We start from the raw sequence: 13,548 nt of genomic DNA, 5'->3' as shown, positions 1-13,548 counted from the left end.
TTCAATCCATCATCCGAAAATGGACAGAGTATGGCACAACTGCAAACCTACCAAGACATGGCTGTCCACCTTAACTGACAGGCCGGGCAAGGAAAGCAATAATCAGAGAAGCAGCCAAGAGGCCCATGGTAACTCTGGAGGAGCTGCAGAGATCACATCTCAGGTGGGAGAATCTGTCCACAGGACAACTATTAGTTGTGCACTCCACAAATCTGGCCTTTATGGAAGAGTGGCAAGAAGAAACCCATTGTTGAAAGAATTCCCATTTGCAATTTGTGAGAAGCCATGTGGCACAGCAAACATGTGGAAGAAGGCGCTCTGGTCAGATGAGACCAAAATCAAAATTTTGGCCTAAAAGCAAAAGCCTATGCGTGGCGATAAACGTGGCGGAAAACAACGCACATGACCCTGAACAAACCATCCCCACCATGAAACATGGTGGTGGCAGCATCATGTTGTGGGGATGCTTTTCTTCAGCGGGGACAGGGAAGCTGGTCAGAGTTGATGGGAAGATGGATGGAGCCAAATACAGGGCAATCTTAGAAGAAAACCTGTTAGAGTCTGCAAAAGACTTGAGACTGGGGTGGAGGTTCACCTTCCAGCAGGACAACGACCCTAAACATACAGCCAGAGCTACAATGGAATGGTCAAGATCAAAGTATATTCATGTGTTAGAATGGCCCAGTCAAAGTCCAGACCTAAATCCAATTGAGAATCTGTGGCAAGACTTGAAAATTGCTGTTCACAGACGCTCTCCGTCCAATCTGACAAAGCTTGAGCTATTTTTCAAAGAAGAATGGGCAAAAATGTAACTTTAAATGTGCAAAGCTGGTAGAGACATCCCCAAAAAGACTTGCAGCTGTAATTGCAGCGAAAGGTGGTTCTACAAAGTATTGACTCAGAGGGGCTGAATACAAATGCACGCCACACTTTTCACATATTTATTTGTAAAAAATGTTGAAAACCATTTACCTTCCATTTCACAATTATGTGCCAATTATGTTGGTCTATCACATAAAATCCCAATAAAATACATTTACGTTTTTGGTTGTAACATGACAAAATGTGGAAAATGTCAAGGGGTATAAATACTTTTTTCAAGGCACTGTAGGCACCAGTCGTTATAGGGCTGTGTGGAAACAACAGAAAGTGGTAAAAATACCAGACTTTAGAAAAAAAATTTAAAAAATAACACATTTGAAGCCTATTTATAATTGCTGGTAATATTGGGTGGTGTGGGGCTTACCTTCCTCTACAGTAACATTTTGGCTCTCCTGAACAACATCTTCTGCAGCTTCAGTGCTGGGTTTCTGTATGTATTTGTTCACATACTGCAAGCGTGACTGCAAGGCCTGCAGATACAGTGAGGTTAGATTATTTAATGATGAAAGAAGCATGCTATATTAAACAGAATGTCTTCTGTAATTATTACAGCCATTTTTGTATCTTAATGAGATGTTACCTTGACAGCACGACCTGGCTCTGCTGCCTCCCATGCTTGTTTCATGGCTCTTATTTCATCTATGCGCTCTGTGTCTTTCTTGACTTCCAGTGTCTCTGCCTCGCTTGTCTCACTGACCAGTCTCAGGGTCCAGAATGGCTTGTTAGTGTCAATCTGCTGTTGGGTCTACAAAATTACAAAGAACAATCAGTCTGTCCAAAAATAGATACTTTGATGGAAATCTCCATGCTTAAAAGCAAAACTTTTACATTTTGGCTTTTAATTTTTTTTTTAGCTCTGGATAGCATGAGAAAGGGCTAGAGCCACCGTCAGATTGTTATCACTCAAATGGGCACCAATAGCATTTTTTTTTTTTTTTTTTTTTTCTAGAAGTGTCAAAATAAACATCTTACTTCAAAAGAAAAATATATAACTTTAGGTATCTGAAACTTATAGTATGGGTAGAAGGTGAATGTTAATTAAGCACCACATCCCAAGGTTAGTACTCTTGGTATCTGAAATATTGTGTACAGTACTTACCTAACCCTGTAAAATGTGTTACCTGACTGTTACTGATTATACATATATTACATCATATGTTCATATATAATCAGTATATAATATTATATACTAAACTAGCATTTATACAGCACTTAATAACAAGGGAGTAAAGTCTGCGTTAAATGTAGTAGAATTATATTGTATTGTAAAGTGATGCAATAATTCTTTTACAACACTTGGTGGCAGCATTTGATTAAAAAGTATATACTGTACATGCAAATAATTTTAGGTCTAGCTCTCATAGCTCCAATCAGAAAACCTGAAAGACAAATAATAATAATTATTTTTTGTTTTTATAATGATAGGGTAGGAGAGCACTTTAACTGTAATTCAACCTGCCTCCAAAAAACAAAATATTTGCAGAAATGTCCAAGAGGGCATGTTAGTTTTGCAATTGCCCAAGTTCAGTTTGCTGGACATTTGGCAAACCCAGCATGAAGTCAGTGAACCCCGATCTCAGTGCCAAACTCCACTACCGCATTGAAGTTTATGTGAGGCAAATCTTGTTATTTTTTCTAACCATCTTAACAGAAAAAAGGCAACCTATGTTTTTAAAAAGGGCATACGGAACAGAACCCTGTTATAAGGGACATGTATTAAAGTGATACTAAAGTCTCTGTTTTTTTTTTTCTATAAAAATAACAAACTTACTTGCTCTGTTGCAGTGGTTTTGCACAGAGCAGCACAGATCCTCCTCTTCTTCGGTTCCTCTTCAGAGCCTCTGGCCCCTCCCTCCTGTTGAGTGCCCCTACAGCATGCAGCCTCCTATGGGGGAACCCAAGCCAAGCTGCAGCTCCCCGTGTCCATTCAGGCACGGAGCAGCATCCGGCCCGGCCACCTTTGTCTCCTCATTGGATCACTGACTTTGATTGACAGCAGAGCCAATGGCGCCACGCTGCAGTCTCAGCCAATGAGGAGGGGAGTCCCGGACAGCTGAGTCTCTCGTGCAACATCGGTGGATTTAGACGGACCTCAGGTAAGTATTAGCGGGGCTGCTGCACACAGAAGGCTTTTTATCTTAATGCATAGAATGCATTAAGATAAAAAACATTCTGCCTTTACAACCACTTTAATGCAAGAAAGAAAAAATAAATAAATCAAATACCACACAGTGGACAGAAGGTATTTTAATATAGCTAAGAGGGCAATATTGAAAACACACAAATCCGTTAAATAACATGCTTTGGTGGATGGCTTAAAGTGTTACTAAACCCACAACAGTAAAATCGGTATGTATATGCAGTAAAGCATGCTTGTTATACTCACTGTGGAGTCTCGGGGGCACTCTGCATGTGCTCAGTTTAGTGTGTATTGCTAGAGAGGTTTTTTTTGGGAGAATGCATGTGATTGGCACAGGGCCAATCAGCACTCTCCAGACAGAGGGTCAGGAGTCATACAACCTCAGAGGACAGTCAGAAGAGAATAAAAACATCTCCTACAAGCTTTAACCAGTGCTCAGCCAGACTCTGACAGAAGTTGCAAGACTGCTATATACTGCTGATGAAAAAAGTTATTTAGCATTATATATTTACTAAAACAATTGCATTTCCATGTTCTGTGTACTGTGGGAGACTAGATATAGTGAATGTAGGGTCCTGGGTTTAGTAACACTTTAAGGTTACATGAGATGTTACGGAACAGTATAATTTTTGTGGACAGTAGAAATAGAAAAAAAAGGGTAAAAAATAGTGTAGCGATCGTGCACATTCCCCTTCCTGTACAAGACCAGGCCACATGCCTTTCAACATTGGGAGGATACCTTATAATTAATGTATTGCTTAACTAGGATTTTTTCCCAAGTAATCTCTACTTTTATTATGAACTTTGCAATTCCTGCATGCATTAAACCACCAACAGTATGAACTTTGGACCAACAGTTAGTTTTTTTTGTCCATTTCTTCTGATCCATAATGGCTGGGAGACATTTATGATCCCAAACTAGGAGCCCTCCTATAGTGACTGGGTAAAAATTCCCTATCAAACAATACATTAATTGCAATACCTACAATGTAGTATATGATATTGAGTGTGGGAGGTGTTCCTTCCAGTATGTTGCCTGTACTATTTGACCCTTATGTGTGCGGGTAAACAAACTTTTCTGCGACGGAATAAACTCAAAAGCCAAATGACTGTCTAGCATTTCTCCTTAGACATTTTATGGAGTTCCTTTGGGGCGATATGACCTAATTTTCTTTTTGTAGTATGGAAAGAGTATACTTTCAGAGGTGGTGATTTACAGTGCATCCAGAAAGTATTCACTTTTCCACATTTTGTTATGTTACAGCCCTAGTCCAAAATGGATTAAATTAATTATTTTCCTCAAAACAATACCCCATAATGACAATGTGAAAGAAGTATGTTTCAAATCTTTGCAAATTTATTAAAAATAAACAAAATCACATGTAAATAAGTATTCACACCCTTTGCTCAATACTTTGTTGAAGCACCTTTGGCACCAATTACAGACTCTTTTTGAGTATGCTGCTACAAGCTTGGCACGCCTATTTTTGGGCAGTTTCTCCTATTCTTCTTTCCAGGACCTCTCAAGCTCCATCAGGTTGGATGAGGTGTGTCGGTGCACAGCCATATTCAGATCTCTCCAGAGATGTTCAATTGGGTTCAAATCTGGGCTCAGAGTTGTTCCGTAGCCACTCCTTTGTTACTTTGGCTGTCTGCTTTGGGTCATTGTCCTGTTGGAAGTTGAACCTTCACCCCAGTCTGAGGTCAAGAATGCCCTGGAGCAGGTTTTCATCAAGGATGTCTCTGTACATTGCTGCATTCATCTTTCCTTTGATCCTAACTAGTCTCCCAGTTCCTGCCACTGAAAAACATCCCCAAAGCATGATGCTGCCACCACCATGCTTCACTGTAGGGATGGTATTGGCCAGGTGATGAGCGTAGCCTGGTTTCCTCCAGACATGACGCTTGCCATTAAGGCCAAATAGTTCCATCTTTGTTTCATCAGACCAGAGAATTTTGTTTCTCATAGTCTGAGAGTCCTTCAGGTGCCTTTTGACAAACTCCAGGCGGGCTGTCATGTGCCTTTTACTGAAGAGTGGCTTTGGACTGGCCACTCTACCATACAGGCCTGATTGGTGGTGGAGTGCTGCAGAGATGATTGTTCTTCTGGAAGGTTCTCCTTTCTCCAAAGAGAAATGCTGGAGTTCTGTCAGAGTAACCATCGGGTTCTTATTCACCTCTCTGACTAAGGCCCTTCTCCCCCAATCACTCAGTTTTGCCAGGCGGCGCATTCTAGGAAGAGTCCTGGTGGTTCCAAACTTCTTCCATTTAAGGATGATGGAGGCCACTGTGCTCATTGGGACCTTCAATGCTGCATACATTTTTCTGTACCCTTCCCCAGATCTGTGCCTTAGTACAATCCTGTCTCGAAGGTCTACAGACAATTCCATGGACTTCATGGCTTGGTTTCTGCTCTGACATGCACTGTTAACTGTAGGACCTTATATAGACAGTTGTGTGCCTTTCCAAATCATGTCCAATCAACTGAATTTACCACAAGTGGACTCCAATCAAGTTGTAGAAATGACTCAAGGATGATCAGTGGAAACAGGATGCACCTGAGCTAAATTTTGAGTGTCATGGCAAAGGTTGTGAATAGTTATGTACATGTGATTTTTTTCGTTTTTTATTTTTAATAAATTTGCAAAGATTTCAAACAAACTTCTTTCACGTTGTCATTATGGGGTATTGTTTGTAGAATTTTGAGGAAAATAATGAATTTAATCCATTTTGGAATAAGGCTGTAACATAACAAAATGTGGAAAAAGTGAAGCGCTGTGAATACTTTCCGGATCCCCTGTACACTAGAGGTTGCTCCATCAGGAGGTTTTGTTGGATTTTTAAATTGCATTCTAGAGCGCCTCTTGGTTGAAATCACGATTGGGATGTCAGTATTATTTGTAGTTACGATACATGCATCTTAATTGGATAAATTAAATTAGTACTGCTGCACATTTCTGGTTTCTTTTTCTTGTTCTTGGATATATATGACACTTCCAGCATTTGTCTGTTAGAGTCTGTGTTTTGTATTTTGGTTTTAAAGCAGAACTTCAGTAATTTTTTTAACTTTCCAGCTATTAAATATTCTGCCCTTTTTGTTTTAACTTTGGATAGTAAAACATTTTTTTTCTGCCAGTAAATACCTTATACAGCCCACTTCCTATTTCTGGTCATTAGCCCCTCTCTCACTCTTGCGAGAGTTTGCCAGGAAGGGAGGGGGGATGAGTCATAAGAGGGCCAATGAAAGCTCCAGGGCTGCAGAGCTGGAGGTGTGCCTTTGTGTAAATCCAGGAAGTGAACAGGCAGCAGCTTCAGCTGCCCATAGTTAAAATGTCTGCAGCCAGACTTAGTGGAGGGAGATTTCTGCAGCGTATTTGGCAAATGCAGAATCAGAGTATATATAAAATAATATGCAAACTGGTTGGAGGAAAGCTTCAGAATGGCAAAGATGTTTTTTATTACAAATTATGTGAGCAGACTGCAGTTCCTCTTTAATCTCTCACAGGTGGTGAATTGTTACCCTCTGCTCTTAGATCACAGGGTGTGAAGAGCATTAAAAAATGATTTCTTTTTTTTTTTTTAACTTTTTTATTTATACATATCTTCAATATGTAGGGGCCTGCCCTATATACTCTGCAGAAATTGGGGCCTTAGGTGTTGGTGTTGCCACAACACTGTAAGCCATCCGCTCATGACAGTAATCAATACATCACATAGTTCCTTATTATCATACGTTATAGAAATATGTATATCCGTAGGTAATTAACAAAAGTATAAAGGTAACAAGTTAACAAGGTGATATTTAGTTCAAGATAGCAGGTCTTTCCTACCCCAATTGGGTTCAAGCTGTAAGCGTAGATCAGTTATCTCACTGTTATATTCATTATAGAAGATATCGTTTCTTCTTAAACTTTAATTTGAGGTAATTAACTATAAAACTACAAGTTACAGTTTTTTAGATAGAAGCTCTAGGGTGGTCCATCCAAGCTTGACATTTTTTTTAAAGTTAGACGTAGAGTAATTTTTGTATGCCAACATCAGCTCATATTGTGCTTGAATATTCAATCTAATAATAACATTGGATAAGTTCAGGATATCAGAGGACTTCCATAAACTAGATATTGTAATTCTGGCTGCTATGAGTATGGGCTACTATCATTCTAAATATTAAAGGGTATGTGTCACGGTTTATTCCTAAAAGTGCCATGGCAGGAGTGAGATCAATCAAGTTACCAGTGAGATCCGCTATAAATATTGAGATAGCTTTCCAGAAACGATGTACATTTTTACAACTCTATAGGATATGGTGTAGATTTCCTATTTGGTCACTGCATCCCCCACATAATGGTGAAGAGGAGGGATAAATCTTTGATGACCTATATGGTGTCAAATACCATCTATTTAGGATTTTTGTGAGGTATCCCAGTGATCTGTGCAAGAGGAAGCTTTCCTGGATATTAAGATTGCTTTTCTCCATTGGTCTCCTGTAAAAGCCTGCGATAAGTCTTTTTCCCACTTAAGCATGTGGGGCTTTTAAACTCTGTGGGATATGCAGAAAGGAGGTAGTAGAATAAGGAGATACCTCTTTCCCTCTGATCTTTATGATTAGTTAGATATTGCCAAATAGCTATAGGGATCATTATATTGTTATGGGGATGAAGTTCTTTAGTCTAGAACATTTTTCAGTTTTATCTGATACTAATTTCTTATATCGCAAAGGCAAGTCATTATACATGTTGTAACCTTGTGTAATCCATGCTTTTGACGAAATACGGATTTTACAATAGTCTATTATTTGTACAGGCAATTGTAATGTGTCATTATTGTCCCCAATTTTATTTTTGGATAGAATGTGTTTCCATGCTATCAGGGAGGCTTTAATACTGAGTAGGTTGGGGATGTTAATTTTTTTAAGTAGGAAGCTAGCCATAGAAAGTGCATACATATCGTGTTCTAGTGTTATTTCTCTTTCAATGTTTGTCCATAATTTATCCTGCGAAGAGGAAAACCGATGCTTCATTTGATCTAGTAGTGAGGCGTAATAGTAGTCTTTGACTTCTGGTAATCCCATTCCTCCTACTAATTTGTTGGAATTCAGTATAGAAAATTCTACTCTGGGTTTTTTCCCATTCCAGATTAAGTTTTTAAGTTTCGTATTAATCTGCGTGAAAATTTTGTTAGTTTAAGGAAACATCCTGAAACCTGTGATTATTCTGCTGTGTGCCTCCTGTCCCTCAGCTCCTTCTGTTTCACCCTCAGCGGGACCTGGGCTGAAGATACAAGAGAGGCCGACCTCATCATTTCAGCCTCCCTTCAGATACCTGACAGTTAGGAATTACAGTAGGGAGGGAGCAGAAATAATATAATATTTTGGTTGGCGTTTTCAATCTGAATGCTGCTATTTTCCCTACCCATGTAAGTTGCACTTTCTGAATATTTTGAAGATCTTTGTGAAATATTTCTAGTAGTGCGGGGAAATTATTTTCATATAATTTGGAGGGAGGGTAAGTAAGTTTAATTCCTAAATATGATAAAGATGTTCCTTCCGAATTAAATCCATATTTTTCACGCAGATTCTTGATTTGGTCAGTGGTTAGATTTATTGGTAGTACATGACATTTGTTGTTTAAAAGTGTTTTCTAAAATCTGACCAGTAACTATGAGTAAGGTCCTCAAATGGATGAAATGCGTTAGCATCCCTGTCACACTGGAGTGCCGGCTTTTCTTGCTTTAAAATAAAAGAGAGGCCCTAGATATCTGCCTCCTCTTAGGAAAATTAGTACAGGGGTACATTAGCATGCTTTACCCATTCCTTAAAACAAGTAAAAGTAAATGAACACACTCAAGTCTTTTCATTGAAATAAAACCCAAACACTATTTATGAATCCTGATACAACCCAACATCGGCCGCAATGTGATATAAATCCATGTTAAACATGATGACCTATCACCTGACAATCTTTACACATCACACTACTGTTACTAAATGACAGATCCTAGGGTAAACAGACAGACAGGGACTCCATTTCTGGCTTCTACAAATGTAGTAACACTGATATGATCTGCACAGATGTACACGCGGCCTTAGCTATGTTGGACAGACCACACAGCGGGTACAGGCAAGAATTAGCAAACATAGGTGCAACATCTCTACCTTTGAGTTTGCATCTCCTGTTACAAGAAATTTTGCAGAAGCAGGACTTAACTCATCCCAGCAGCACTTCATAGTTATTAAATAAATGACAATGCCAAGAGAGGAGGCAATTTCCCTGGCAAACAGTCTCTTTTTATGATTTTATTATGTGTTTCCCACTTTGACAGCTGTTGTCATCTGGAAAAATGAATTGATTCCTTTTATTTCCTTGGTTTTCCTTTTTTATTCACCCTTTGCATATGCTTAGTGACTACTTGGTATTCGTTTGTTATTTATTTGTTATATTGCATTTATACTATATTTCACTGTTTGGTAATCATTCTCCTCCTTTTATTTGTTCTAGCAGTTTAGAGTCACTGCACACGTTCCTCCAACAATTTCACAGCCAAATATGTGTTGCCAATATAAATGGACACTGAGACAGTCCATGAAATTCGTACCGTTCTATAACAGCACCAATAGCTTTAAGGCCAACTTGCCAGTAAATTTGAGTTTGCCGAACTTCAAACAAGATTAACCGAACCCTTGGCAAATCGAACCCGGGCAGATTCATCTATTACTATTTTAAATATCACCATTATATTATAAGAATTATTTTATCCATTCAGAGCATGAATCCCATTGTTGTATCCAGGGCCGATGCATGGATTTTTGTCTATACAGATGAAGGTGTATTTTACTGCCCCCCCATCCTGGCATCCTAAGGCAACCTGCCTAAGCAGCTTTATGCTGGAGCTGGCCCTGTTTGCACCTGATAACATCTCGCAGCAGCTGTAGTCCTAATTTTATCTCCTTGATTACCTTTTGCATTAATTTCCCACAATGATCCTTACACCAAGGAAAACACTCTTCCCAGTGATACCCTTTCTGCAGTGGGGTGGTACCTGAATATAAACTGGCCCCTGATCACATTTCATCCCCCATGCCCCCCTCACCCACCTTGTTCATTCGCATCCTTTTATTTGTTCTAGCAGTTTAGAGTCACTGCACACGTTCCTCCAACAATTTCACAGCCAAATATGTGTTGCCAATATAAATGGACACTGAGACAGTCCATGAAAATCGTACTGTTCTATAACACCATCAATAGCTTTAAGGCCAACTTGCCAGTAAATATGAGTTTGCCGAACTTCAAACAAGATTAACCGAACCCTTGGCAAATCGAACCCGGGCAGATTCATCTATTACTATTTTAAATATCACCATTATATTATGAGAATTATTTTATCCATTCAGAGCATGGATCCCATTGTTGTATCCAGGGCCGATGCATGGATTTTTGTCTATACAGATGAAGGTGTATTTTACTGCCCCCCATCCTGGCATCCTAAGGCAACCTGCCTAAGCAGGTTTATGCTGGAGCTGGCCCTGCTTGCACCTGATAACATCTCGCAGCAGCTGTAGTCCTAATTTTATCTCCTTGATTACCTTTTGCATTAATTTCCCACAATGATCCTTACACCAAGGAAAACACTCTTCCCAGTGATACCCTTTCTGCAGTGGGGTGGTACCTGAATATAAACTGGCCCCTGATCACATTTCATCCCCCATGCCCCCCTCACCCACCTTGTTCATCTCCCACTGGGGGAAGTGGTGGGGAGGTTGGTGCAGGGCGGGCAAAGGCTGGGGGGAAGATCCGCACTCCGTTCAAGGATTTCTGGCATGTGGTGGTCGGCGTGTTGGTGAAGGTGTATTTTACCATCCCCACCCCTATCCTGACACCTTATGGCAGCTTCCTGAGCTGCCTTATGCTGGTGCTGACCCTGATTATATCCACAATCTAACTGGTTAATGACTGCAACAAAAACAAGGCTAGGTTCACATACAGTATGTGCAGTTTCTACATATGCTGTGAAAGCACTTGCATTTTTAAATTACTATTACTAGTAATGTAACAAAATAATGGATAGATAAAAAAGATGGACTGGTGTTTATGTGAGGATATTTGTAAGCTTATGCCTTTATAACAATACTAGCCTGACACTGATTAGTGTCAGTATGAAGTCACACCTCCAGATTTACACAATGAGCATTGCAATAGCTCTACATATAATAGCTGCTGTTTTAGTAGTAGCAGGGTGGTGTCAAAATGGAAGTGGGAACTTGTATTTTAAAATAAAAAAATGAAAGACTGTGGATCGGATTGGATACATAAACCAGAGTTTTTAACTATGAAAATCCAATCTCCATCAATGTCTTGATTTAGGTCAGATGAGTTTGTGTGATTCAATTAATTTATCTTTGTTGTTTACCTGAGATTCTGGTCTGAATGTGGGAGTTGATTGAATCCTCTCTCTGTCTTTTTCCCTCTCTTTGGCAGATTTTTCCTTTTCGGGTTTCTCTGTTATTTTGTCTTTTCCCTTTCTGGCAGCCTTTGGTGTGCTTGCTAGTTTCTGGTTTTCTGGGCTGCTGTATGTCTCTGATGCTGTTTCTTCTTGCTTATCTGCATGTACTAGAAAAATTGATGGTCATAGTTGAAAACATGGAACATCTTAAATAATTAACCAATTGCCCACTGGGCACTTATACCCTCTTCCTAACCAGGCCAATTTCCAGCTTTTAGTGCTCTCACATTTTGAATGACAATTACTCAATCATGCAACACTGTACCCATATGAATTGTGTGTCCCTTTTTTCACCCAAATTTATAGCTTTCTTTTGGTAGTATTTTTTCACCACTGGGTTTTCTATTTTTTGCGCTATAAATGAAAAAAAGACTGAAAATTTTGTAAAAAAACTAAATTTTTCTTTGTTTCTGTTATAAAAGTTAGCAAATTAGTAATTTTTCTTCAAACATTTTGGCTAAAAGTGCTACTGCTATACTGCTACATATCTTTGGCAAAAATAACCCAAATGACCTGTTTTTGGAAAGTAGACATTCCAAGGTATTTAGTAAGAGGCATGGTGGTTGTCATTTTTTCCCACTATTCTTTGCAAAATGTAGATTTTTTTTCACAAAATTGTCATATTAACAGGTTATTTCTCTCACACAGCATATGCATACTTGCAACTACACCCCAAAACACATTCTGCTACTCCTCCTGAGTATGGCGATACCACATGTGTGAGATTTTTCCACAGCATAGCCACATGGAGAGGCCCAGCATGCAGGGAGTACCGTCAAATGTTCTAGGAACATAAATTACACATCTAATTTCTGGACTACCTATTAAACTTTTGAAGGCCCTGGAGCATCAGGATAATGCAAATGCCAACAAAATTACCCCATTTTGGAAAGCACATGCCCCAACATATATTCTATGTGGCATAATGAGTATTTTGAACATGTCATTTTTTCCCACAAGTTTTTGGAAAATGTGGAAAGAAAATAAAAAACACTTTTTTTTTACACAGAGTTGTCCATTTATAAGATATTTCTAACACACATCATGTACATACCAAAAATTACACCCCAAACTACATTCTGCTACTCCTCCTGAGTATGGTGATACCAAATGTGTGAGCCTGGCCACATACAGAGGCCCAACATGCAGGGAGCATCATCAGGTGTTCTAAGGACATAAATTACACAGCTAATACCTTGACTACCTATTAAACTTTTGTGAGGCATGGTAGGGCACTGATGAGCACTGTAGTGGTACTGATGGCACTGTAGGGCTCTGATGGCACTTATATTGGCACTGATGAGCCCTGTAATGGCACTGATGTGGCTCTGATGAGCACTGTGATGGCACTGATGTGGCACTGATGTGGCACTGATGAGCACTGTGATGAACACTGTGATGGCACTGATGAGCACTGTGATGGCACTGATGTGGCACTGATGAGCACTGTGGTGGCAGTGATGAGCACTATAATGGCACTGATGAGCACTGTGAGGGCACTGATGTGGTACTGATGAGCACTGTACAGGCACTGATGAGCACAGTGATGGCACTGATAAGCACTGTGATGGAACTGATGTAGCACTGATGAGCACTGTGATGGCACTGATGAGCACTGTGATGGCACTGATTAGGATTGTGATGACACCGATGAGCACTGTAATAGCACTGATGTGACACTGTGATGGCACCGATGAGCACTATGATGGCACTGATGTGCCACTAATGGGCACTGTGATGGCACAGATGAGAACTGATGGGCACTGATGAGCACTGTGATCGCACTGATGTGGCACAGGTGAGCACTGTGATGGCACTGATGTGGCATTGATGAGCACTGTGATGGCACTGATGTGGCACGGATGAGCACTGTGGGGCACACCAAATGCCGCAGTCTCACGCTCCTGCAGGGTGTCTTTCTCCTCTCCTCACACGCTGTATCGGTGTTAGGAGAGGAGAAAGCTGAACTGGATATGATGCGGGTTTGTTGACTAAGTGATTGCTTCATCATTGGACAGAGTGATCAC

General features: G+C 39.9%; 1 protein-coding gene across 4 annotated transcripts in view; it reads right to left on the bottom strand.

The window, feature by feature from the left end:
• ADGB (androglobin) overlaps positions 1–13,548 on the bottom strand; it is a 505,879-nt gene that overhangs the window by 30,141 nt on the left and 462,190 nt on the right. For all 4 annotated transcript variants that reach the window (XM_073627819.1, XM_073627820.1, XM_073627821.1 and 1 more), the window contains 3 exons: positions 11,429–11,628; positions 1,463–1,627; positions 1,247–1,352 (listed from right to left, as the gene is read on the bottom strand). In XM_073627819.1, coding sequence (XP_073483920.1) covers positions 1,247–1,352; positions 1,463–1,627; positions 11,429–11,628 — 471 coding nt within the window. The remainder of the gene's footprint in view (positions 1–1,246; positions 1,353–1,462; positions 1,628–11,428; positions 11,629–13,548) is intronic.

Source organism: Aquarana catesbeiana, linkage group LG04, assembly GCF_042186555.1.
Source record: "Aquarana catesbeiana isolate 2022-GZ linkage group LG04, ASM4218655v1, whole genome shotgun sequence".
NCBI classification, from domain to species: Eukaryota; Metazoa; Chordata; class Amphibia; order Anura; family Ranidae; genus Aquarana; species Aquarana catesbeiana.
The sequence above is the reverse complement of the archived record's forward strand: the minus strand, read 5'-3'. Positions and strand labels throughout refer to the sequence as shown.